Source organism: Leopardus geoffroyi, chromosome E2 (assembly GCF_018350155.1).
Source record: "Leopardus geoffroyi isolate Oge1 chromosome E2, O.geoffroyi_Oge1_pat1.0, whole genome shotgun sequence".
Taxonomy (NCBI): domain Eukaryota; kingdom Metazoa; phylum Chordata; class Mammalia; order Carnivora; family Felidae; genus Leopardus; species Leopardus geoffroyi.
The window spans coordinates 12,596,842-12,623,350 of NC_059335.1; the positions used below are offsets into that span (position 1 = coordinate 12,596,842).

The window sequence follows — 26,509 nt, forward strand, 5'->3', positions numbered from 1 at the left end:
TTTCTGTTCTCTACTGTGTCTTCAATGTCAAGGGCTGGCACATGCAGGGCCTCAGTGAATATCACTGAATGAAAACCCTGAACGCCTGGGGGGCCCAAAGTCCTCACCTCCAGCTAAGGTGGTTTTCACTGTGACAAGGCAGGAACTGGTTAGAAGTGGCTTTTCACTAAGAAACTAAGAGGACACGTGAGCGATCCCGTTCTCAAGTATCTAGGATTTGCCCCGCTACTTTCACCCATTTCCCAATGTGGGGCATGGGTCCTGAGACCCCCTTTCCGGCAGCTTCTGCACTCCCCCTCACAACATCAGCACTTCTATCAGGGGCTAGTAGGGCCGCAGGCACGAATCAGATGTCTGTCCCCAGGGAGCTCAGTCTCACATGCTCTGGACTTCTCTTCTGTTTTACCTCCACTCCCATGAGAGGGCTGGTTGGGGAAAAGAGGGCCCAGAGAGGGGTGGCAGTTAGAAAGCCAGTCAGGAGCTGAGGCTGAGGCAGATTCTGGCCTCTCTCCTTCCATGCATCTGCATCCCGGGACCCTGAGGACTCTCCCAACATTCACACGTCCCTGGACCTAGCCCTGGCTCAAACGTCTGTGGCTCCCACCTGCCCTTCTGTCAAAGTCTAGCTTTTTGGCTCGGCTCATTTCTTCTTTTATGGAGACCCATTTTACGTAAATCACACATTTTATTTTATTTTTTTAAAACACACACATTTTAAATGCAGTCTCATTGAATTTTTGCCAATTTATTCACCGGAGCAGCCACCACTCAGATCAAGCTAGAAGTTTCCAGCCCTCTAAAGGTTCTCATGTTCCTCCCAGCCAATACCCAACTCCATCCCCAGTAACCACTGTCCTGACCTCTTTTGCCCAACTTTGAAAGCAGCCCTGCTCTACATGCTAGTGTGGACCGATTTCTTAGAGTCTGCATGGTGGCTATGAGATCCATCCATGTCGCTCACTCTTTTTCATTGCAGAATAGTGTTCCACTGTGTTAATACACCCATAGGCCTCACCTTGGGGGCTCTTCAGGCTCCACAACCCCCTTCAGCCTCCTCCCACCCCACCCTGGCTGCTAATGACCCCACACCCAATTCCAGTCTGTGGGTCCCCCCCCCCCCACCCCCACCAAGCAATTCTCAGACACCAGCTGGATGTCCTATACTTCAACTCAATTCTGACACTGTCTTCCTGGAGACAGCATCAGATTCCAGAGATTAAGAGCTCAGTCCTACAAGACCGCACCCCCCACCCCCGCACAACCTTCAGAAGCCAGTGGCAAGTCCAGGTTATCATCTGTGCTTCTGGACCAATCAGCTACAGAGCACAGGTTCCAACAAACACCCCCTTGAGTTCAAGTCATCTGCTATAGCAGCTCACAGAACTCCAAGAAAAACATTTTACTTACTGGATTCCTGGTTATTGTAAATAAGTAATTATTATAAACCAGAATAAAACTCAGGAACAGGAAGATGGATGAGACACACAGGCAAGGTATGGGGAAGGGTGGGAGCTACCATGCCTTCTCCAGGGGCCCCACTCTCCCCAAATCTTCACATGCTCTAAAACCTGGAAGTTCTCTCAACCCTGTCCTTTTGGGTTTTGGTTTTTGGGTTTTTTTTGGTCCTTTTGGGTTTTGATGGAGGCTTCATTACAAAGTCAGTACTGATTAAATCATTGGCCACTGGCGATTGATTCAAGCTCCAACCACCCCTTCTCCCTTTCCAGAAGGCCAAGGGTCAGACCGGCTATTTCAACCTCTACAAGGTTGGGGCCCTGGCAACAAGCCCCCAGCTCTAGGTTACCTAGGTGTTTTCCAAAAGCCACCTCGTTAACATAACAAAAGACACCTCTGCTCTCACCGCACAAAATTCCAAGGGTTTTAGGTGCTATGAGCCAGAAAAGGAGCAAAGACCACATAGATTATTATAAATCGCAGTGTCACAGCTGCTCCTGCCAGGGGGCTCCCCATCCTTCCCCAGCATCCCTTGCTGTAACTGCCCACCACCGTCCTCTCCCTCTGGCCCCAGCCACTTAGAACAAACATCACGACCATCTGTCCAGTTCTTCACTATGGTTCATAAAGGAAGCCCTACCATTTACATCAATGCCAGACTGCAGTCCAAAGACCTTGCTTGAGCTTTTATGCTGTGCACAGTAACTACCAACACAGAAGGAACAAGAGCGGTTTTCACAATCCAGAGGGAATGTCAGATGGTATGACTTTCTTTTACCAGGAAGAGCTGGCCCCTCTTTGATTCAAGGCCAATCCGTCTCTCCCCTGTACACTGTCAGCACCACCCCCATTACCTGCTTGAGGACAGGTTCCTAAGTCTCCATGTCCATTTTCCCTCTAGCACTCCTGATGGCAAACAAACCTGCCATAGTTTCTCCCACCTTAAAAACGCCCGAGGGGCACCTGGGTGACTCAGGCAGTTAAGCGTTTGACTTCCGCTCAGGTCAGATCTCGTGGTTCATGAGTTTGAGCCCCACAGAGTCAGGCTCTGTGCTGACAGCTTGGAGCCTCCTCCAGTTTCTGTGTCTCCCTCTCTCTCTGCCCACTCCCCCCACTCACTCTCTCTCTCTCTCAAATAATAAAACATTTTAAAAAATTGAAAATAAATAAAATAAAATTTCACAATGAAAAGTCAGGAAAAAATTTTCAGTCTACAACCCTGGTTTCTCTCCTAACTGCCGCCCCTTACTCGATGTCCAGCGAGCATCTCAGAGTCAGCAGGTTCAAAGCTTGTCGATTTCCCACGTAGAGGACTCCTCCACATCTTCGTAAAAAAGCATCACCCTTCATCCAGTTGGTCAAGCCCAAAACCTTTAGAATAACTTTTAAGTCATCCCTGATTCATGGATCCTCTCACACAACCCTCTTTCTGAGTCACCATCATCTCCCATCCAGGCAGGGACATGGGCTTCCTCATCACCTGTGTCCACGCCTGCCCAGCTGCAGGCCATCCTCTTCACAGCAACTGGCGCTGCTTTAATACTTTAACTTTTCTGTGCACAGACAACAGTCACATTGCTCAAAAAAGCAGAAGTCTTCAACACTCGTCCTCACAGCTCTGTTCCGTATCTGTCTAGAACCTTCACCCCCAGAAGCAACCACAGTCATTAATTCAGGGTGTTCACCATAGAGATGTTTATAAAACACACATCTCAACATGCTGGGCCTTGCTCACAGCTCTCCAACGGCTTCCTGTTACACCCGGCAAGTAACTTCCAAAGCCCTTCCCGTGGCCTCAAGACCCTATGTAACCTGGCCCCTCTCGATAGCTTCATTCCTAAATAATGCTTTCTCTCTTCCCCTCGCTCTGCTCCAGCCACTCGGGTCACCTTGACAATCTTCGAACACCAGCTCCACTCCACTTCTTTCCACGGCTTTTCAGCATCTTCACACAGTTCAGTTCCTTAACTTTGTTCAGGCTCAAATGTCATCTCCTCAGAGAGCCTTCCCTGACCACCTCTGACCTCCGTCACTCGAAATTTCCTTATCCTGACTTCTCCTTCCACTCATCTTTTACCTGACATCATCTGCTTCACTGGAATATCTGCTCCTAGAGGGCAAGTGCTCTGGCCTATTTCCCTGTAGGATCTCCAGCCTACAGCCATGCCTGGCAGCTGACTAGAGTTCCAGAATTCAGTCAACATATGAATGAATACAATGAACACCGAAGTCAACAGAGAAATGAATATATCAAGTGGCCATGGCTCTCAACATTCCCAAGCGTGGACCCTTTGACCCTGCAATTCCACTTCAAACAAGATATTACTGATAATCCTATCACACACATGCAATCAGATGTACAAGGTTAGTAACCGCAGCAAATGCTTGTAAGAGCCAAAGTTCAGTAACAGCCTAAATGTTTATCAATACGGAAATGGTTAGGGCATGGCACATCCACACAATCATGCCACTAAGGAGAAAAGGCAGGTTTCTGGGTGCTTGTCTGCACCACTGACTCACCACCAGGCAGGCTGCCCGCCACCAGGGGAAAAAATGTGGGCTTGCTCTAGGGTGAGACAGGCTTGCGTTTCAATCCAGGCCCTGCTGCTTCCTGGCTAGGGGACTTCAGTAAGGACGTTCTCTTTCAGACTGTTATTTTCTGCATCTGTTAAATGGAGAAGGGGAAAAGTTATGGTGACATATATAAAACAGCCTGGTACACAGTGGGCCCAGTGTCAGTGCCAGGCCCCTTCTTTCCCCTTTTAAAGTCATTTCCACCTGATGGTTGCTCAGAGTTGTAAAACTGGCATGGAGGGTGACCTGGGATTGAAAATTTTAGTTGAGAAAAATGGGTATGACCAGAGATGAAGCCGCTAAACAGGAACATGGACGGACACAAAGAGGCATGGTCTATCATGCGTGTCTCTGCTTAACACTCACAGCCTTTGGAGAATCCATCAACAGGACTCTCAACTTAGTCTGTGGACCGGTGTTTTCACTGCGCCTGTGGCAGTCTGTTGAAACAGTTCCACCTGGCACGGGTACTGAGGAAATGGCAGCAGGGATGAGGCTTGGGGGGGGGGGGGGGGTGAGCGCAGCACAAAATAATGACAACACAGTGCTACTACGCACCAAGCACTATTCTGGGTACGTTCATCCATTTAACTCTGCCAGGAACATTATAAGGTGCTGCCAATCTCCATTTTAGAAACGGGGGTACAGAGGGTTGAGGAACGTGGCCAAGGTCAGCTGCCATTTATGTGAACCCAGGCTCAAGCTCTTATCTTCAGTGCTTTGCTTAAACAGTCATTCCAGAAGGAAACTGGGAGCCGGTGCTTCAGGAATGGAATATGAGAACCAGAGTAGACTTTGTGTACCCTAGTGGCTGCCTGAATTTTGTCAGAAAGTACATGTATCCCCCGTTCAGTTATAAATTACAAAATTTTTTTTTAGTAATATTGCAAATGAAAAATGGTAAATTCCCCCATTGACCGATATACATATGAATGTACGTTTGTACACACGCCCCTTCTCCCTCCTCCCCGGAGTTACTTCCCTCCCAGTGGTAACCGCGGGCTCTAGCTAAACCGCTGCGCGCATGCGCTCTCCTCGGGCCGGGCATTTCTCCCCCCCACTCCCACCCCCCCCACCCTGGGGCGCACAAGGCTGCGCCACAGGCTTCTTGAATTTTCGACCCCTATCCCTGGGTTCCTCCCCCACCGCGGCGGGCGAGAGACTGAACAATCCTATCCCATCAGTCTCCGTCTCCCAGGCCTTCAGGATCTGACCAGCCCGTCTCTGCGGCCTCACCTCCCACCCAGAGGGAATTCTGAGTCCAAAACAGTCTGGACCTTTCCCTCCACCTGGAGTACCCTTTCCCGCCCTTCAAGGTCAAACCGGACCTGGGCCCTCTCCTTCAGTGACTTGCTCTAGTTGTCTCCCTCCACAGAGCGTTATGTCTTACAGCGCACACACTAGGTCTAATTCATTCCCGTGTTCTCAGCACTTACTCGGCCCAGGACCCTGAAATTCCTCCCTGCCGCGCCGCCCCACCCCACCCCACCGAATCCCGCCAACGCCACTGAAGAGGCGGGACTCGAACCTGCCATCTCCGGAGCCGCCCTCTCTCCCTCCTCGCTACACTCCCACATGGGCCTCAAAGCAGCGCGCGCACACTAAGGCGGAACCGTAGCGTCCGCCCTCCTCCCCTCCGTCATCCGCATGCGTGCTAAGGCCAACCACCTCCATCAACGCATGCTCAGCCCGGCTCTGACGCTCCGTTCTGGCGCGCCCAGCCCTCGGCGCATGCGCAAGGCCAGCACCCCACGGGTCCTGATCTTCGCTCCGCCCCGTGCTACCTTCTCCTCTTCCTCTTTCGGGCCGGCGTTGTTTGGGTGCCGCTTCCGGGGTGCCTAGACCGGTTCCGGAGTGACCGGTGCCTGCTTTCTCTCTCTCTCTCCCCAACGCTCCTCGTCCCCTAGACGCCATTTACAGGCCCGTGGCTTGTAGTGGAACCTCCCCCCACCAGCCCCGTCACGGAAAGCGCGCATAGCGCTGCGCCCCAAGAGCCAATCAGCAGCCGCCTTAGGTAAGGGGCCCGCAAGCCCGCGCGAGGCTCGTGCACCGGCAGGGGGCGGGGCGCTGGGAGCGTTTCGGGGCCCCGCCCCCTTCTCTACCGTTAAACAGTTGCTCGGACGTCCGGCAGGTGTGCGTAACAGACTAGGCGTTCAAGGGCGACCCTTAAAATACCGGGTTGGCGGGCGCGGGGTGGGGAGGAGGTAAATAAGGTGTAGATAGGAACTTCAGTTCTGGGAGGGCCTAATAGGGCCTTTAGAACTGGCCGTCAAGTATTGCAAACGTCCTAACGATAGCGTGTAAAGAGAAACAAGTCTTGGGAACACGCTCGCAGAGGGTCTACAGACAGACCCTGTATACCCGGGAGGTCCTCCGAATCCTATGTAAATAGAAACCTAAATCGTAGGGTTCCCCATAGGAGGCTTGTAAGCAGGTGTCTAATTATTGGGGATGTTACCTGAGTAATAGAGAGAGACTCATTGGTTTTAGGGGATGCCCCACATACAAACTTGTAAATGTATATTTACAAGTGTTAGAGAGTCCTTAAAAAAATAGTGTAAATAGACTCTGAAGTTATTGGGGGTGGTGGTGTGTAAATACAGAGTTGGGAATTAGAGAAGTCTCCCCTCAGAGTTTGCAAATAGACACTTAGGTTCTGGAAGAGTCCCTAAAGGGGGCATATGAAGAGATGCTTAAGCACTGAGGAAACTCCCCCAAAGAATGCCTAGTTAGATTCGTAACATCTGGGAGGTCACTGTAAGAGCCCTGTAAATAAACACAAATAGACTGGCTTTATACATTTTGGGAGGCTCCCCAGAGGAGCCTGGAAACATGGGGGGTCCCCAAACTATGTAGGTGGACTCATTCTGGGGAGCTCCCCCATAGAGCTGTTCAATAGACCCAAATACTGTGGAAGTTTCCAGAAAAAAAAAAAACATGCAAATGGACACTTGCTACATGAGAAGGGGCTTCTCTTGGTGTGTAAATGGACTGGAGTGCTGGGCAGAGTCCCTGTGGAGGAATGAAAAAGAGACACTGAAGCACTGGGGGGTGGGGCTGTCTCGGGAATAATGTGCAAAGTGACCCTTAACTGCAAGGAAGGGAGGATTCCCAGTTTCTGAGGGGAATCTCTGCCAGAGACTGTAAACAGTCAGTTAAGTGCTGAGTGTCTCATTTTCCATGAGCATGTGTAAACAGGCCCTGCCCTCCTGTCTCAGAAGGCAGTCTTCAGCTGGGTTTGTGACGGGGTGGGGGGGTGAGGGGAGAAGAGGTCACTTGTAGCAATGGGAGAGGCGCTGGACAAGCCCCTACTCCTACATCCTGTTAACAGATACTGCTGTTCTGGAGAGCGAATCTCTCACAGGGATCTGTGACTGTGTACTTGGGTAGGAGGTGGGGGATTCATAGAACCATTTCACAGGTGGGGGCACCTGGCTGTCTCCGTTGGTGGAGAGTGACACTCTCGATCTTGGGGTTGTGAGTTCGAGCCCCATATTGGGCACAGAGCTTACCTAAAATTTTTTTAAAAATAAAAATGATTTCATAGGCACTTAAGAGCTAAGCAAGGATCAGCAAACTTTTTCTGTAAAGGGACAGAGAGGAATTGTTTGAGATCCTGCAGGTCGTACTGTCTCTGTCTCAACCACTCAACTCTGCCACTGGATCAAGAAGGCAGCCATAGACAACTTTTAAGTTGATGGAGGTGGCTGTATTCCTATAAAACTTCATTTACAAACACAGAAGGCAGCCCTGATTTGGTCCGTAGCCTACAGTTTGCCAACTTGACCTCTGAGCTGTTAAGGAAATGGCCTCTCCTGCAAACACTGTTAAGTATTCAGAGACTTCTCTGGAATGAAGTGTAAACAGCTGGGGAAAGTCCCTAGAGGGACCTATAAAGCGAGTTAAATGGTAGGGAGTAGACCATATAGGTGGCAGTTCATTTTATAACATCTTCGATTAACCACCGGTGAGACTTGGGAGTGTGAGGGATGGCGGGCCATCAGAAACCTAAGGTAGACAGACTGAGATGTAGAGGGACACCAGATAAGATAGGGCCTTGAGTGCAGGAGCCCCACCCCCACACATGCCAGTATTGGGTAATCAAAGCAGTAGTTGTCGCACTGAGGATCATGTTACTGGTTGGTAAGGAAATGCTTTGCCACAGTTTGGGAAAGAATAGGTCCCATTTTTATGTGACCCCCTCCCCCTATGAGATACAGGTTGAGGCCAAGTGACTAATAGTTGGGAGTAGTTTTGGCTACAAGTAAGAGAAGTGTAGCTGTTTCCCACTGCATCTAGAAGGAAATAACGCCGGGTGAACAGGAGACGACCGATTTTTTTTCTGCCACGCCAGCCTTCCCTCGTTCCTTCCTTCCAGTCCAGGGTGGCTGCTTGAGCTCCAGCCTGCACACCATATTCCTCCCAGCCAGGAGGAGGAAAGGGCAAAAGGCATGTGCCAGCGTCTGTGAAGGAAAGTTTCTGAAAGCTGCTAGAACACATTTCTGGTGTCATACCATTGGCCAGAAAGAACTTAGTCACGTGGCCACCTAACTGCAAATGGTGCTGAGAGGTGTGTTCTGGACAGCCATGTGCCCAGCTCAGAACTGAGGGTTTTACTTTATTTTTTTTTGGAAGAAGAGAACAGATCTTGAGAGCCAGCTAGCAGTCACTGCCATAGCCACAGAGCTCTCTTGAAAGGAAGTGCCTTCTTACAGTCCAGAGTGAACCAAATAGATTGAAAAGAGTCTGTCCTCACTCTGAAATCCACCTCTCTCTCCCTCTCTCTCTCTCTCTCTCTCTCTCTGTCTCTCTCTCTCTCTCTGTAGGCAACCATGTCTGAGTCTGGCCATAGTCAGCCTGGGCTCTATGGGATAGAGAGGCGGCGACGCTGGAAAGAGCCTGGCCCCGGTGGCCCCCAGAACCTCTCCGGGCCTGGTGGTCGGGAGAGGGACTACATTGCCCCATGGGAGAGAGAGAGACGGGTGAGTGAGTGGGCCCAAGGGCAGCATCCACATATCCACTCGTTCCACAAATGTTTTTAAGCACCTCCCATCTGCCATGCACTAATCTAGATGCTGGGGATCAATCTGTGAACAAAAGCCTTATGAAGTAAGAGTAGAGAGTGGCAAAGGGGTCTGTCCTAGATAAAGTGGACAGAGAGGGCCTCCCTGAAAGGGGTGGGTTTGGAGCAGAGACCTGAAGGAGGTGAGGGAATACACCATGACAAAATCTGAGTGCAGAGCATTCTAGACAGATCAGCAAATGGGAAGGCCCTGAGCCCTATATCTGGTGTATTCAAGGAGTAGCCAGGAAGCCAGTGTGGCTGCAGTGGCCAGAGAAGAAGGGAAGGTAATAGAAGATGATGTCGGAGAGGTAACTCAGGCCAGATCACGTAGGACCTGATAGGCCTGAGAAAGGACTTTGGATTTTGTTGAATGAAATTGGCAGTGGAGGGTTTGAGCTGAGAGGCGCCAGAAGCTCATGGTTCAAAGAGTCCTATAATAACCGCAGCTGTTCCTAGGTGTTGAGCAGCGTGCACGTGCAAGGTGCTTTAACGTCTTTCGGGTCTTCCTGCACTCTTCTAGCTACCCCATGAAGTAGAACCTAGGACAGATCTGATTTTCACTAATGAAGAGAGTGAGTCTCAGGGGAGAAAGGACTTAACCCAGAGTCACAAAATCAGTGAGCTTTGGGGCCAGAACCCAAACCCAAATCCAGCTGAGCCCAAGCACAGCACTGGTCTGCCGGCCGTAGTGTCCTGGACTGGGAACCAGGAGCCTTGGCATGGGCCCCGGTCCTGCCTTTTCTCTCCTGTGCTGAGGTGACTCACTGTCAGAACCTGCCCCCTGCTCATGTCCTTTCTCTGGGGCCCTGCCCACCTCTGAGAGAGCTCTGGGGGGAAGAGAAAGTAACAGTTGGAACTGTTTTCTGAGCCATAAAATGGTAGACATGAATAATAATTGATTTCACAGTGAGCTCGGCTCTTATTCCTTTCCTTGGGTTACAGCATAAGTGAGAACACAGGGTCTCTTTCTTCCTGCCACACGTACCCTGGACAATGTCGCCATCATCGTGCACTTTCAGCTTTAGTCCTGGATCAGCCTCTCCGAAGCCTCTTGTCTTTGCCTCTGACTTTGCCACTGATCCCTGGCAGCCTCCTAAGTGGCCAGTGGACTCCTCACGTCCTCCGTGTCCCCTGCCGACCTCGGCATCTTCCTCCCATTTTTCCTAGTATCCATGACAGCCCACTGGGCCTCATCCTGGACACCCCCTTCCCCACGTCAGTCACCCTGTACGTTGTGCCTCCTGAATACATCTCCTGTCCTCTGTCTGTCCTCACAGCCTCGTCCCAGGTATCATCCTCTCCTCCCCGGACCTTCTCCCCATCTCCCTCCCTGGCCTTCTGAAAGCCCGCAGCCTCTCCTGTGGTTCTGTCACAGCTCTTCTTCCCAAATACTTTCATGCCCTTTGTTTGTTCTTCACCATAGGCCAGTGAAGTGAGCAGAATTGAAGTAAGTATCCCCAGTGTATGGTGAAGAAATAGACCCACTGAAGGGTCATGGCTCTCCTGAGGTTCCTCGGGGAACAAGGCTCAAAAGAACAAGGCTCAAAAGCCGATCTCTCCCCTTTCTTGAGCAGATTGGGGGTGAGTCAAAATAAACATGAAGGCAAGGTGTGGGATCAGCCCCCTGGCTACTGGCAAGCGTGAGTGGAGCTGAGGAGTGATGAGGAATGATCAGGGTAGCAGGGCTCTCGGGATAGCAGCTGTCAGATAGTGAGCGCCTGCCATGCGTCAGACGCCACATGGACAGTTTTCAAGTTCCAGCTACGCTCAGCCTGTAGTAGTCCTGTGAAGAAACTCCTATCCCTGCTGGCCAGATGAGGAAACAGGCTGAAGCGAGGCCTTAGCCAAGTTCACACAGCCAGCAAAAGGCAGGGCCGAGTTTGAACACAGGGCTAGCTCCAGAGCCCTAGCTCCTTCCACCTGGGCTTGTCTTCTGGCAGAGGCAGCCGAATGCAGTTGTGGAGCCAGGCTGCCAGGGTTCAAAGCCTGGCTCCAGTCTTTGTTGGCCACGTGACCTTGGGCAAGCCAGTTAACCTCAGTATCTTCATTTGCAAAATGGGGATGATAGTGTCTGTCTCACGGGGTTGCTGGTGGAAGTAATATGTGAAGGCATTTAGAATTGTACCTGGCACCCAAAGGCCCTGGGGAGTGTCTCTGAGAGGCGAGGGAGCCATGCCCGAGTAACTGCCCTCCCTCACCACAGGATGGCAGCGAAGAGACCAGCACAGCGGTCATGCAGAAAACCCCCATCATCCTCTCAAAACCTCCAGCAGAGCGGGTGAGCAGGGAAGAATCTTCTGAAGGGGAGGCTGGGAGCAGTTAGGGCAAAGATCTCTCCTGCTGACCGGAACCTTCTCACTCCCATAGTCTAAGCAGCCGCCACCCCCAACAGCCCCGGCTGCCCCACCTGCCCCAGCCCCTCTCGAGAAGCCTATCGTCCTCATGAAACCACGGGAAGAGGGGAAAGGGCCTGCGGCTGCGACAACCACCTCCACCCCCGAGGGCGCTGCCCCAGCACCCCCTGCAGCCCCCGCACCGCCCAAGGGAGAGAAGGAGGGACAGAGACCCACGCAGCCTGTGTACCAGATCCAGAACCGAGGCATGGGCACTGCCGCACCCGCAGCCATGGACCGTGAGTTGGGGCCTGGGCAGGAGCCTGTTGAGGACGGTTAGGAGCTGGACCGCCCTCACACAGACCCTCACCACATCCCATCTCCTGCTTTCTCCTGTCTCCAGCTGTCGTGGGCCAGGCCAAACTACTGCCCCCAGAACGCATGAAGCACAGCATCAAGTTGGTAGATGACCAGATGAATTGGTGTGACAGCGCCATTGAGGTACTGAGTGGGGAGCATGGGTCTCCCTGCTTGAGCTTCCCCAGGTCCCACGTCTCACTGCCTCCACCCCACCTCCCCACCGCCACCCTCTTGGCAGGTGATACTGGATTAGACAGCTTTCAGGCAATTGCAGCAATGAGAGAGAAGGAATCTGAAAGTTCTCACCTAGCCAGGGCTGAGTTGCAGTGGCTTGCAGTACATGGGCTGTGCTGGCTGTTAAAATACCGAATAACCATGATACCAGTTGGCAAAGAGGGACTCCCACTACCACCCAGATGCCCTGGGACCTCCTTTACCATCTCCTGCCCCCTCAGGTCAGCCTCTTAGACCCTGCTCCAGTTCCCCTCCTGATTGATCAAAACAACCCATGCAGTACCAGTGTTAACTGGTTTGAATGTCACTCCCAGAGGCTCCCTTTTCCATCTCAGTGGCCCCTGCTGTAGTTCAGACCTCACATCCCTGGACTGGCATGCCTACCTCCAGACTCTCGGGCTTCATTTCTCCTCTCCTGCTGCTTTTTCCCCCTAGACCCGTCACATCACGTTGCTGCCCAGATTCTCCCAGATGTGTCCCTTCTCCTTCTCCAACAGCTTGGACTTACTAGGACAGCATGCCGGGTCTGTATTTTACCCGGCCTCCTTCCTTTCTATGTCCGCTGTCCTATTGATATCAACTGGAGGGCCTTAAAACAAAACAAAAGCCAGTGTCCAGGCCTACCCTTCACTGTCAGATTAGAACGCCCTGCAGTGGTGACAGTGTTCTGTATTTACACTATCTAGTATGGTAGCCACTATCCTTATAAGTGGCTATTGAGCACTTATCCACATATCCCCATATGTGGCTAATATAACTGAGGAACTGAAGTTTTAGTTTTGTTTCATTTTAATGAACTTAAAAAATTTTGCTTTAATGTTTATTTTTGAGAGAGACAAAGCACGAGAATGGGGAAGGGCAGAGAGAGGGAGACACGGAATGTAAAGCAGTCTCCAGGTTCTGAGCTGTCAGCGCAGAGCCCGACATGGGGCTCGAGCTCAACGGACCACAAGGTCATAACCTGAGCCAGAGTTGGACACTTAACCAACTGAGCCACCCAGGTGCCCCTAATTTTAATGAACTTTAAATGGCCCCATGTGGTCAGTATCCAGCTTATTGAACAGGGCTAGCGCTAGGTGTTCTTTCTGCTTTAATGTGTCTAGGGTTAGAGCCAAGATTGGCTTCCTTTTTAAAAAAACAAAAAACAAAAAAAACTCCAGTTGATTTTTAAGGAGCCTGTTGAGGACGGTTCTCTTTTTTTTTTTAAAGCGTGTCTCTCGCACCCCCTAGTGGTGAAAGGCATCAGAGCACGTGGCCCAGAGGTGAAGGTCTCAGGACTCTTAAATCCCAGACAGGATCCAGGACAGACCAACCTCCCCTTCCTCACTCTTGTCCCTTTTTCATGCTGCTGCGTGTTTTCCTGACCTGCCAGAAGCCGAAAGTCCTCCAGGAGTCTGCCGCAGTAGCCCTCGGATACCACATCCTGTCCTTCCACCTGTTCTTCATTCCTGTGCCTTTCTTCTACTCTTCCCCAAAGTCAGGTTTCCCTTTTTGCCTGCTGTGTTCCAGCGGCACTGACTTTCCATTAGCTTCTTGACCATGCCAGGCTCTTCTCCACTTGGGAGCCCTCACAAATGTTCCTCTCTGTGCCACCGCATACATACAGGGGCCCTTTGCCCAACTGAGGGGATCGGAGGCATCAAAGTTTTGCTTCCACATCCGACAAGGCAGGCGGACCAGTCTCTGCCCCCCCACCCCGCCCCAGTCTCACTCCCGCTCCAGCAGCTGACAGATTTACGAGGCTCACATTCCTTCATCTTCCCACAGTACCTGTTGGATCAGACCGATGTGTTGGTGGTTGGTGTCCTGGGCCTTCAGGGGACAGGCAAGTCCATGGTCATGTCATTGTTGTCAGCGAACACTCCTGAGGAGGACCAGAGGTAAGGGGTGTGGAAGACCAGGAGGGAGGTGGACACCTACCTGGAGGACAGGGAAGGGTGGGCCTGGGTATTGCAAGTGGTATTACCAAAGGACTTTGGGGAAATGTTTCACCTCCCTTGGCCTCAATGTCTTTGTCAGATCAGGGTGATTAGGGCCTGGACTAAATCTTTGGGTGGCTCCAAGATAACCAGTCCTGTTTCTCCCTCCCTTCCTGCCTCACCCCAGGGAATGGTACAGAGCCCGGGTTTGGATTTAGGTTGACTTCAGTCTCAGCCCTGCCACTCACCAGCTAGTTGACCTTGGGAATGTCACTTCACTTCCCAGTATCTCACCTTGTCCTGTGTAAAGTGGGTTTTTGGAGGATAAGATCAGGAAGGCAAAGTCAACAAGAACCTGACACAGAGCAAATGCTCATAGGATACTGGTTGCTAAGACCTGGTAAATAGAACAGGGAAAGAGACTCGAATGTAGGGCATGGGTTCTAGACCAGCCTTGGTCCTGCATTCTTGAGTAAGGATGGGGATGGTTGTGAAAATAAAAGTATGAAGTCACAGGAGAGGATTTGGGGAAAGAGAGAGCTTAGGAACTAGGGACCAGAACTGAGGGCAGGGAAGGAAATGGAGAAGGGCAGGGACTAGGGAGGAGAGACATAACTGGACTGATTAAGGAAGACTCAAACTGGAGAATGAGAAAGGGATTGTCTAGAAAATGTAGGGGTTTGGTTTTTGGGTTTTTTTTCCATAAAGCAGGTGATACTATCTTGCATTGCATGGATGGATATCAGGGGGTCCATGAACCTCCTCCTAACAGTATATGAGGGATTTTACATCTGTCTGCAGTTGGGCTTTTCTTCTAGGAAATGGGTCTGTAGTTTCCCCCAGATCTTAGAGGGTCCGATGGAGACCAAGAGCAGGTTAAGAACCACTATCGTGAGACTGTACATCCACTAGAACCAGAGCTGTGGGGCTGCCCTTCCTCCCAGGTCCGTCTCCTCTCTTGTCAACTTGTAACTTAAGCTCACCTTGGCTCCACTTGGGAACAGCTCCAGCTCTCTCAGATAGCATTCTTTCCGTCTCAGCTTCCACCCCCAACTAGCAAATTTCTCCTCCCCTACCCCGGCTTTGAGTTCAGATTCCTGAGCTAGAGAGAATTCTGGCCTGGCGTATCTTTTGTGTTTTTTTATTGTTTAATTTATTTTGAGAGATAATGTGAGTGGGGGAGGGGCAGAGAGCGAGGGAGACAGAGAATCCAAAGCAGGCTCCACACTGTTAGCGCAGAGCCAAACACGGGGCTCGAACTCCCAAACCATGAGATCACGACCTAAACTGAAGTCAGACACTTAACTGCCTGAACCACCTAGGTGCCCTCTGCTTATTTTTTTGAGCCACGTCAGCCCGTGGTGTGGCGGACTTTGGTGCCAACTCTTGCCATCAGGCCCCCTTTACGTTAAGAATTCATCTGCTTCTCCCTTCCTTCATTCCTGTCTCCTGGCCCAAGCCTCCGACATCTCCCCTACTGAATGTCAAGAATCTCCTCACTCATCTCCCTGCTTTAGTTCAATTCAGCTGACATCTATTGAGTGCTTACAGCGTGCCAGGCACTGTTCCGGGCACTGGGGATACAACAGTCAACAGAACTGGCAAGAACCTTTGTCCTGGTGAGCCTTCATTCTAATCAGGGTGAAGGCAAACAAACTACGTTATTTGACATGTGAGAAGGTGATACCCAAACGGGAAGGGATTATAGGGAAGCTGTGTTGGTGCTGGATTACAGTCCTAAACAGAGTGGTCAGGGAAGGCCTCGCAAAGAGGGACACTGAGCACAAGCAGACTGGGAGGAGGGAGAGCTTTCTAATCAGATGGAATGACAGGAGCCTATGTCTGAGGCAACAGAGCTTGCCTGGTGTGTGTGCAGAATGGCATGAAGGCCCTGGAGCTGGCACGGAGTGAGCAAGAAGGGAAGGCCTAAGCGGTCAAGGTCAGAGAGGATAAGGGAGGCTACGGCTCACCACATAGCACAAGAGGAGCCTTTCAAAACCCACCTCCGGTCCTGTCACTTCCTTACTTAAGTGTCTTCAGGGCTACTCCAGGCTCGTGGGCCAAAGCCCCAGCTCCTTACCAGGCCCCACAGAGGCCTGTGCTCCCTCTTGTTGCTCCCAGTCCCCCTGTTCTCCGCTTTCCCCTCTCCCCACACTGGTCTTTGATTCCCCACACACGCCACCTGCCGTCCACCTGGGACAGTCTTTGCTTCCATCCTCCACCCCCTGTGCCTCCCCTTTAACTTAATTAAAGTTGCTCAATAAACTCTTCTCTCTCTCACTCTCAGTGTGGTCATCTGTCTCTTGTACGGCAGCCCTTCCCAGCCCTCCCAACTGAGCTATCCCCATCCTGAGCGCCACACACCCCTTCTTCCTACCGCTCACAGTTACTGATCTCTGTTGATCTGTAAGCTAGAGCAGGAGCTGCTTGGAAGCAGAGACGGTCCTTGTTCCCTGTCGCATCCCGGTATCTGGTACATCAGAGGCCTTCAGTACGGTGTTTGTTAAGTGGGTGTCGGACAGCGTAACACGCCTCTCAGGGAGGTGGGGATTACCTTTTGAGAGAGAAATACCATTACCCTGATTTTACAGATTGAAAGAGAAAATCACTTTGTCCAGGTCGCAGAATGTGACCCAGTTGAGCTCCATGGTCTAGGGCAAGGCTCAGCTGTGCCTGCTTTGGCGTCATCTCCCGGTCCAACGCAGATAGAACCGAGGGAGACTCTCCTCCCAGGGGAAGAACTGGGAACGGAGTTCTACAACCACCCAGCCTCTCACTGTGAGGGTGGAGAGCATTCAGTGCTATATCTCCGGGGCCCGGCCCGTGGCAAGTGCACTGGGTAATTCACAGCTAACGATTACGTATCGCTGCCTCGCAGGCATTTTCCTAAGGGCTTTACGGCAGTTAGCCTCATAGCAGCCCTAAGAGTTTTGAGACTGCTGTTATCCCCATTTACAGATGAGGAGGCCAAGGAGAAAGAAATTAAGGACTTGCCCAAAGCCACAGAGCCAGGAAGAGGCAGAACTGGGATTTGAATCCCAGCGGCCCAACAAAGTCCTGACTCTTAAACACCTCACTCTACTGGCTTCATTAGTTGGGTTAATAGATCTCCTTATGGGTAAAGGTGAAGTCATGTGGAATAAAATGTGGTTCTCCAGACAACAGGGGCCACAGGTGGAAGGCTCTGTAGGGGGCTTTGAGAGCATAGGGAACCACGCTCATTTTACATGGTTACACTCTGGAGGCATCAGAGGCTGAGAAGCGCACCTCTAATGCACCCCACCCGCTTCTCCACAGGGCGTACGTTTTCCGGGCCCAGAGTGCCGAGATGAAGGAACGAGGGGGCAACCAGACCAGTGGCATTGACTTCTTTATTACCCAAGAGCGGATTGTTTTCCTGGACACACAGGTGCTGACCTCCACGTGCCCGCCCTCCTGCATGCCACCTTCACATCCATCCCTGAATGTTGTTAAGCCAGAACCCCGCTTAGATTCCATGTGGTCCCAGCCCAGCCACGGGCACGCTAGGTGCTTATGGACAAGTTGTGTCTTTTCTTGGCCTTTAGCACGTTTTCAGATTTTGCCTCCCTCCCCTCCCATCCATTGTATACACAGTAGCCTAGAGAATCTTCTAGCGTAGTGGCTACATGTGTGGGCCCCCGAGGCCGGTCTGTGTATGTCCAGGCTCTGCCTTTAATTCTTACCATTTGGGTGACGTGAAGCAAGTGTTTACTCCCCCTCAAACCTCAGTTTCTTCGTCTATAAGTGGGGACGATAATCGTACTCAGCCTCACAGGTTCATTGCAAGGCTTCAGTGGAACGGTCCAGGCAGAGCGGTTGGCACAGGACCTGGCATGTAGTTAGCGTTCAGGCCCATCACTATCATTAGAACTGACCTGTGTGTTTCTGGTGGCTTTCCTCATCCTCTCTCTTGCCCCCAGGCAGAGTCCCCATTCTTCAGCGTGGTGTTCAGGGCTCGTGGGGCTCACCTCCTTCAGACTCCAGCCTCCCCTCTCTGGTGTAGTCTCTAGCTCCACCAGACGCACCACAAGGCCTCGCCTTGATCCCCCTCCCACCCTGGGCCGTCCACATCCTGTTCCCTTTATCCAAAACTACCCTCTGTTCCTCAGTTTTCTTAAGTGGGAAAAACATCATTGCCTACCTTGTAGGGTTGTTGTGAGGCTTCGGTGAGTTAATACAAGTAGAGCCCTAATGGCAGCGCCTGCCACGAAGTAGGTACTTCATACTTTGCTGTCAGTATCATGAGCATGAGAACACTCTCTCTCCCCTTGCCATTTTGCCTGGCTAATGCTTTCTCCTCCGAGAAGACTCTGCCGGGGCGTCGCCTCCTCCCAGAAGCCTTCCCCTGCGCTGAGCCCCCACTGGTGCCGTGTGCGCCTTCCATCGTGGCACTGACGTATCACGGCCTCTTCCCACAGTGTACTGCTCCCACTCCCCACCTGCCTGGAGCGCTCTAGGGAGGAGCTCTGTTGGTCAGGGCCCGGCCCCTACGTGGTTCTCCCTGAATGTTGATGGAGCAGAGTTCTAGTCTCCATAGGTGTGGATGGCACGGACAGTGAAAGCCCACAGATGTGATCTGTGAGTCAGGCCCTGTGCAGGGGCCACTAGGGGACCTGGAGACAAGCCGAACTGCCATGAGCTGGGTCCAAGGCCCATGTGGAGCAGAACGGAAGTTAAAACAGGACAGAATAGAGCATGCAGCTCTATTGGGAGTTTTAGAAAGCAAGCAATTGGGAAACTGTCTTCTTTAAAGAATTCCACTCACTGCAGCAAGAAGTCAGTAAGACCACCAAACTGATTGCGCTCTTGTGGCTTTTAAATGGAATGTTCCTTTAAGAAAAGGTGATGAACTCACCATGGATTCTTTTACACCCACTGATGCAGTTTTTAAATCCTCACCAATTTTCACACTAAACATCGTTTTTTGACCAAAGTAATTATCTTAGCAAAGTTTTGAAAGCATTTGAAACAACTAAGAAAAGGAAAGTGTCTTGAAGGGACATGACTCATGCAAGCCAATATTACATTTATTAGCACTAGGAGAGTTCTCTTTGAGCACGAGGCACTTGAGAGGGGTGATAATTCATAAAGGAGCTGGGGGAAGTGTGTCTGCTTTGAAACATTCTTCTTTCACCCCCTCTTGCTGACTAGCTCTTACTCATCAGAAACCGCCTGTGTTTCTGACCTTATTTTGCCCCGAGAGAGACAAGGTATTGGCCTCCAACTTGCGGAACTTGGGTGGCTGTGACACTTAGGGTCCCGGCCTCCAGCCCCCGTTCCCGACACCCTCTCTTCCTTGCCGCAGCCCATCCTGAGCCCCTCCATCTTGGACCACCTTATCAACAATGACCGCAAGCTGCCTCCAGAGTACAACCTGCCCCACACCTACGTTGAGATGCAGGTGAGGGGACCAAGCCGGACCTAGGGGCAAGGTCTCCCCCTTCCCCCTTGAGATTCGCGATGGGGAGTTGGATATGGGTTGACCTCGTTTCTGCTTCATAAAGAGCCCTGGGTGCCCCAAGAGCTGTAGGAAAGAATGGCATTGAGAGTCCTGTCAGGCTCACCTCCTGGCTGTGCTCCTCAGAAAAGTCATTTCCTGCCCCCTCCCCCTTCAGGCCTCGTCATCTGCCTGTGTGAGATGGGAGTGATCATTCCCATCTTGCCCAATTTAGGGATGGCCTGTGAAGAAAGTGCCAGCGGAGTCTGGGCACACAGTAGGTGCTTAACGGCTCTGAGGCTCTCACCCTGCTGCCCCTTCAGCTAAGTCCTGGGAGCAGGGACCCCAGTCTGGGTAGGGGGGGACCTCCAGCTCGGTCACCCGTTCCTGCCCTCTCTCAGTCGCTCCAGATCGCGGCCTTCCTCTTCACGGTCTGCCACGTGGTGATCGTTGTCCAGGACTGGTTCACAGACCTCAGTTTATACAGGTGAGCAGGTGGCGGGGAGGGGTGGGGGGGTGGGGGCAGGGAGCGAAGGCAAGAGATGGGGATCAGAGACTCGGCCACTTGCCTGGGTCTCATACGTTCCACACAGTATCCATAGGGACCCTTTAAAGTCTGAGTTGGGGACGCATGGGTGGCTCAGTCAGTTAAGTGTCCGACTCTTGATATGGGGTCAGGTCACGATCTTGCAGTTGGTGAGATGGAGCCTCGAGTCGGGCTCTGTGCTGACAGTGTGGATCCTGCTTGGGATTTTCTCACTCTTGTTCTCGCTCTCTCTCTTTCTCTCTCTCTCTCTGCCTCTCTGCCACTCCCCCAGTCGTGCATGCTCACACGTGCATGCATGTTCTCTCTCTCAAAAATAAACATAAAATAAAACGTGAATTGGAGTGGGTCACCACCACCTAGCAGACATACACATGCTTACAACTCCCCACTGGCTTTATACATCACTCAGAACAAAATCCAAAGTCCTTCTCATGGCCTACAAGGTCCTGCATGGGACAGTCCTAGTCTCCTCATTGACCTTCTCTCCCACCACTTTCCCTCACTCCCCCCATTAAAGCCCTAGTGGCCCCATGGCTACTCCTCATGCAGCTTAGGACCTCCATGCCGCATCCCTCAGCCAGAACACTCTTCCTACAGACCTCAGACTCCCTCCCTCACGTCGTCCCACCTCAGGCCTTCCCCGATCTTATAACGTAGAACCACCCCCCACCACTACCCCACTCTTACACTACTGTGTTTTCCTTCATTGCATTTATCACTCCCTAACAGGACATTGCAGATCTCCTTAGGGTCTGTCTCTCCCAGTCTGAGTCCCTGGTGCCTCACACAGTGCCTGGCACAAGGTGGTTAATACACGTTTGTAGAATGAATAGCATTATCAGGAGCGGGCTTGTCCCTCTTGTCCATCTCCAGGCACATGTACCGTACCCGGGCAGGCAGGAAGGGGGAAGGAATCAGGATCTGGGGAAGGAGTCAGGATCTGGCCGGAGTCCTGCCTGAAGCAGCTGGAGCTTTTAGAAATGCCCCCTGGACAGAACTGGCTCAGAACCTAAGGCGTAAGGGTTCCTCTTGGCCTCAGGCCCCAGGGGATAGCTGTGCGGAGGCCAGCCGCCTTGGGCACAGAGCCCAGCCAGAAGGAAGGAACAGGAGCTCATGGGGAGGGGAGAGCTGAGCCAAGGGAAGCAGATGTCTCCAAAGTAAGGCAGCCCAGGATTTGAACCCCGACTCTTAGTAGGTGAGTGGCCTCTTTTTCCTTAGCTCCTCATAGGCAAATTGTTTTATGCGGATTAAATGAGTTTAAAGAACTTACAGCATTCGGTGGTAAATGGGAATGTAATGTTTACGTTAGTAACCCTGGGGGTTGGGGTGAACTGTGGGTCTGGTCTGGCCAACAGTAAAAATGACTTTCTGGGAAAACCAGCCCTTGTGACCAGATCTAAATGTCTTTTTTTTTTTTTTTTTTTTTAATGTATTTTTGAGAGTGAGAGTGAGGGAGGGGCAGAGAGACAGAGGATCTGAAGTGGGCTCTGCGCTGACAGAGAGCCCGATGTGGGGCTCGAACTCACCAACTCACCAACTCTGATGACCTGAGCCCAAGCCGGACATTTCATCAGCTGAGCCGTTCAGGCGCCCCTAAGTGTCTTATTCTGAAACACCCGCGCTGTTACCATCACCATAGTGTATTTGAATTCGTTCACGTGAGAGGAGTGTATTGACCATTTATGGATGCCATTCCCCGTTCGGGGCACTGGGGACACAGGTGTGAATTTACCAGACTGCCCTGTGGAGTTTGCATTCTAATTGGGGTATGGACTCGGCCCGGCACGTGGCAGAACCTTGCTTTTAATCCAGAGCCTGAGGTGGGCTTCTCAGCAGGGAAACCCCACGAACCTGTGGACAACACGTTTGTATGTGTGTTTGTGTGAGGAGAATGTCCGAGCTTTTTATCGGATTCCCATGAGCCCTTCCTTCAGATAGCAAGCAGGTTTATTTTATTTACATGTCTGGAAATTTTATTTTAAAATGGCATAAACTGAAACTTCGGTCCATGCAGAAACTTGCACGTGGATGTTTATAATGCAGTTTTATTCGTAATTGCCAAAACGAGGAAGTGATCAAGGTATATTTCAGTAGGTAAATTGATAAACTATGGTACGTGCGCACAAGGGAATGTTACTGGAAATGCGTTATCACGCCGTGGAAAGGAGGAAGGTACACACTCTTGAGTGCGTATTACTAAGTGAGAGAAGCCGGTTTGAAAGGGCTAGTGTATGATCCCAACTCCATGACATTCTGGAAAAGGCAAAGCTGCAAGACAAGTAAAAAGATGAGGGGCGGGTAGGTAGAGCATGGAGGGTTGTTAGGGCAGTGACGCCGCTAGCTGTGATGCTGTGTGGCGGGCATATGTCCTTTTTGTCAAAACGCGCAGAGTAGACAACACCGGCAGGGCAGCCTAGTGTGTAGCATAGCCTTTGGGTGATGATAATGTGTCACAGGCTCATCGGAGTGTTGACAGTGGGGGAGGCTATGTGTGGGAGTGGGGCGGGACATTCATGGGAATCCCGGTACTTTCCACTCGGTTTTGTGGTGATCTTACCAATGCTTTAAAAAATGAAGTATTTTTTTAATAGCATAGACTCATTAAAAAACGCATGCAGTTGACATGGGTCCATGGATTGGTGTCTGAGAGAGTTGTCTCTGAATTCCCTAAAATCCCCTAAAATCGGTGTAGCTGTAGCTTTTATCAGATCCGCAAAGAGGGCCCCCTCCCCAGGCTGTGGGACAGGGGGTGCCCATGCCAGAGCACCAACCTCTCGCCCTCAACCCCAGGTTCCTCCAGACGGCAGAGATGGTGAAGCCCTCTACCCCATCCCCCAGCCACGAGTCCAGCACTTCCTCAGGCTCTGACGAAGGCACTGAGTACTACCCCCACCTGGGTGAGGGACTTGACTGGGGCGGGGGGGTGGGGGAGGGAGAAATCAGGGGGAGGGGGGAGGCAGGGGGACGGGGGAGGGGCGAAAACCAGGAGCGCTGGGGAAGTGGGGAGCTGGGAGGAAGCAAGTCAGCAGATTAGCTGCTCCTTCCTCCAAGGTTCCCACCTGGCCACCAAGGGCACGACCCTGAGTCTGGGTCCAGCTCCTTGATCAGCAGGGGAGCCTTTTATATACAGGATCCACATCAGCCCATTTCTTTGTCCCCCGCACCTCCAGCACAGACTGGGGGCAAAGAGAGTGCTGAAGTAACCCGAGTGGCCCCAGGTGCCCTGCTTGCCCTGCGGCCTCACACCATCTGCTCGCTCTGCTCTACTGTCACACTGCCCTTCTGCAAACATCTCGTTCGTTTATGACACCCCAGGCAGGGTCTTCCCTACTTCCTCTGCCTCACCAAGTCCCTGGTGCCTTTCTGTCTTACTCCTGATTGTGTGGCTATTTTCCTCTTCGGTCTTTTCCATCAGACTGGGGGTTCCTTGGGGACAGAAACCAGATCTCACGTCTGGGTCCCCTGCATCACCCAGCACAGGGTCTGGTGCTAAAGCAAAGTAACATGTAACATAAATATTTACAAGAGGTCTGAGCCCAGGGGTAACGGCAGATCTTTGGCACGAGTGGGGAAGGCCACACAGCCAAGCCCCAGCTGCCTCACGCGACTACATCTCTCTTCCCACCCCTCCAGTCTTCCTGCAGAACAAAGCTCGCCGAGAAGACTTCTGTCCTCGAAAGCTGCGCCAGATGCACCTGATGATTGACCAGCTCATGGCTCACTCCCACTTGCGTTACAAGGGTAAGGGTCCCTGAGTCACCCCCCAGGCTGACCAGTGGCTCTTGACTCCTGCTCTGGCCCGTGGCCCAGACGTCCAGACTGGCCTCCTGATTCTAGCTTGGCCATCATATGTGTACCTCCCCTGCCCCTCACCATAGTATCTGTAGGCTGATAGGTTCTCTCCTGCAGGTACTCTGTCCATGTTACAGTGCAACGTCTTCCCTGGGCTCCCACCTGACTTCCTGGACTCTGAGGTCAATTTGTTCCTGGTGCCCTTCATGGACAGCGAAGCAGAGAGTGAAAACCCGCCTCGGGCAGGTATGGTTGAGTCTGGTCCACAGGGATACCAGTTCTTCCCTGGTCTGGTGGGAGATACAGGTTGCCCTGGCCTGGGGTGATAGGGACCCACGCTGGTCTGAGGGGAGACTCGTGGCTTGTCCTTGAGGCGCTTGGACCCTTTCTTAGGAGTGTGTTTCCAAGATGTTGGAGTACGGGAAGAGCTGGGCCGGGTCTGGACGTGGAGGTACTCCTGGTATTCCAGCCCAGGATACTGGGTGCCTGGGAAAAAGGAAAGGCCCTCTGACAGGCTGTCCCCCCACCCCCTTATCCTCCCCACCTCAACTCTCCAGGACCCGGTTCCAGCCCGCTCTTCTCCCTGCTCCCTGGGTACCGTGGCCACCCCAGTTTCCAGTCCCTGGTGAGCAAGCTCCGGAGCCAAGTGATGTCCATGGCCCGGCCACAGCTGTCACACACCATCCTCACGGAGAAGAACTGGTAAGAGCTCCGGGCAGGGTGGTCAGTGTGGGAGCCCCCACCCTGGTGCAGACTAGAGGAAGTTCTCAGTGATCTCTCCACATCTCGGTTCCCTTTTCTGGGATGCTGATGACTGCTTCCACACTGGACAGCATGCTGTCTCTTAAGTCCTCCTGAGTAGCCAGTAGGGTGTAGGTCTTGTCACCAGTTTTACTAGTGGGGAAATTGAGGCTCAGAGAAAGGAATTGTCACATAGTGATGTTACATACCGGTAGCTAGGTGCCATTTGATGGCGAGGAGTAGGACCAGTGAGCCCAGTCAAGCTCAAGCTTTTATTCTGAGGCCCTGAGTGCGGAAAGCATGGCCTCACAGGAGGGGATGCTGAAATGTCCCCACAGGAGCTGCATTCTCCAGCTCTCACTGGATGGCACTGTCTCCCTGCGCCCCCCACCTTCCCTCCTCCTGTGCCACCTGGCTCTCCCCACTCTGCTTTCACAGAGCCCCGACCTCCCCCAGCCCCAGCCCCACATGACCCTCTGTGTCTCGAGCCCGCAGCAGGTCTGCAACATCGAATTTCCAGGAGACACAGAAGTTGGAGAGAAAGAGCTTGGCTGGGTGCAGCCTCTAGCACGGCTCCCCCGGGGTCTGTGGCTGGCCGTGGCCGGAAGGGGCAGGGAGCGCACACAGCAGCAAAGCCAGGGAGCCGTGCGGGCGAGGGGGCTCGGAGCTCTACTCTCCCACGGTCTGTAGCAGGGCCCAGCCGGGTAGAGGGTCATGCAGCTGTCAGACGTTTCTGATCGCCACAGACTCTGGAGGGAGATAGAGGTAGAATCCTGACCCTCAAGTTGGGGCTTGAGGCCTTCATTCCAGACCAGGCGCCTTCTGCTTTGCTCACCCCAGGGGAGGCGTCAGAACCCGGGCCACTCCCATCAGCACTGTCATCTTCCCCACATCCCGGTCCAGGAGCCTCCGGGGTCAGGTCATGCAGGTCGTACGCAGGACCTGTTTTTGCACCTGGCCCAGGTCAGCGCAAGGCTGGCGGGCCACAGCCAGGGCTGCTGACCACTCACCTCCTCCCCCAGGTTCCACTACGCTGCCCGGATCTGGGACGGCGTAAAGAAGTCCTCTGCCCTGGCGGAGTACAGCCGCCTGCTGGCCTGAGGCCGAGGGAGGAACGTCATGCAGAGAACCCCCCTCTGGGTCCTCACGGATGGTGAGGGAGCACACGCGTCCTACCCCCCTGGTGGGGTGGAAAGTGGCGGCAGGTCTGATGGACGAGGGACCACGACATCCTCGCCCAGAGACGCGAGGCGTCCAGGGCCAGGCCTCCCATCCTCAACGGAGTGTTGTTCAGGGGCAACTCTGAGATCCCACCCCCAACCTGGGCCAGGGCGGCCCATCTCAGTCCCCTGCAGGGACAGGCAGTGGGAGTAGTCTGGTCACGGAGAATCCCAGGTTCCATCTTGACCTCCCTCGGCAGGGACAGGAGCAACAGGGTCCCTCCTCCCTGACTCTGAGCCCTTTCCTATAAGGTGCGGCAGGGTCTGGGGAGCTCTTCGTTGGGGCAGGTCTGGTGGTTCGAATAAAGAGTCATGCAAGCCTGTTCTGGTGCTTCTCTTCTTCCCGTCTCCCCAGCATGCTGTCCTGGGGACCAGGGCAGATTTGGGTCCCGGCCTTTAGGGGGCAGATTACCTGCAGCCACCATTGGAGCCTGAGTGAACTTGCCATGGGGACACTTTCACTGCAGGTCGTAGAATTGTCAGGAGCTGAGGAAGACCAGTCTCTGCTAAGGAGGAAGCCCCTAGAAAAAGGGGTATTCTGTTTCCTGCGGTGACATCAAGTCCCATCTCTGTGCCATGGATAGGAAAAGACAGTGCCCTCCTTTGGCTAAATGCAGTGACTACCTCCGTGTCGTCTGCTCTCAGTTGAAGACAGTGCCTGCCTTTGGTGAAATGCCTCATTAAATGCAAATGCCTAATTCAGTATATGGTTAAAAAATAGAGTGTGTCTTAGTTAAATACAGTGAAATACAGGGCTTACCCTGAGCTGAAACAAGTTCTACCCTTATCCAAATGCTTGTACGTTACCCTT

The 26,509-nt window shown here is 52.5% G+C and overlaps 1 protein-coding gene and 1 long non-coding RNA gene across 4 annotated transcripts; one reads left to right on the plus strand and one right to left on the minus strand.

Moving 5' to 3' along the window:
- Window positions 1-724: 724 nt before the first annotated feature.
- On the minus strand, window positions 725-5,925 carry LOC123578835. Its single transcript, XR_006702529.1, has 2 exons — window positions 5,814-5,925; window positions 725-4,120 (listed from the first exon to the last, which is right to left on the minus strand). It is a non-coding gene; the product is annotated as an uncharacterized LOC123578835 (long non-coding RNA).
- SMG9 (SMG9 nonsense mediated mRNA decay factor) lies at window positions 5,795-26,021 on the plus strand. 3 transcript variants are annotated; one of them, XM_045442082.1, is made up of 14 exons: window positions 5,931-6,043; window positions 8,856-9,011; window positions 11,298-11,372; window positions 11,462-11,726; window positions 11,831-11,928; window positions 13,789-13,901; window positions 17,238-17,349; window positions 19,267-19,362; window positions 19,800-19,885; window positions 22,736-22,842; window positions 23,579-23,686; window positions 23,855-23,983; window positions 24,295-24,439; window positions 25,501-26,021. In XM_045442082.1, exons 2-14 carry the CDS (start codon window positions 8,862-8,864, stop codon window positions 25,577-25,579), a joined length of 1,563 nt encoding a protein of 520 aa, XP_045298038.1. In that variant the 5' UTR covers window positions 5,931-6,043; window positions 8,856-8,861; the 3' UTR covers window positions 25,580-26,021. The 3 variants fall into 3 exon arrangements, with proteins under 3 accessions (XP_045298040.1, XP_045298038.1, XP_045298039.1); XM_045442083.1 differs by lacking the exon at window positions 5,931-6,043 and adding an exon at window positions 6,477-7,007; XM_045442084.1 differs by lacking the exon at window positions 8,856-9,011 and having other exon boundaries at window positions 5,795-6,043.
- Window positions 26,022-26,509: the final 488 nt, after the last annotated feature.

What these genes read in the sequence shown, in the direction of transcription:
- SMG9 (XM_045442082.1), top strand. Translation starts at nt 8,862, where the DNA reads ATGTCTGAGTCTGGCCATAGTCAGCCTGGGCTCTATGGGATAGAGAGG. An exon ending in ACACCTACGTTGAGATGCAG is followed by an intron (nt 19,363 to 19,799) that starts GTGAGGGGACCA and finishes GCCCTCTCTCAG; the next exon opens with TCGCTCCAGATCGCGGCCTT. An exon ending in TGAGTACTACCCCCACCTGG is followed by an intron (nt 22,843 to 23,578) that starts GTGAGGGACTTG and finishes CCACCCCTCCAG; the next exon opens with TCTTCCTGCAGAACAAAGCT.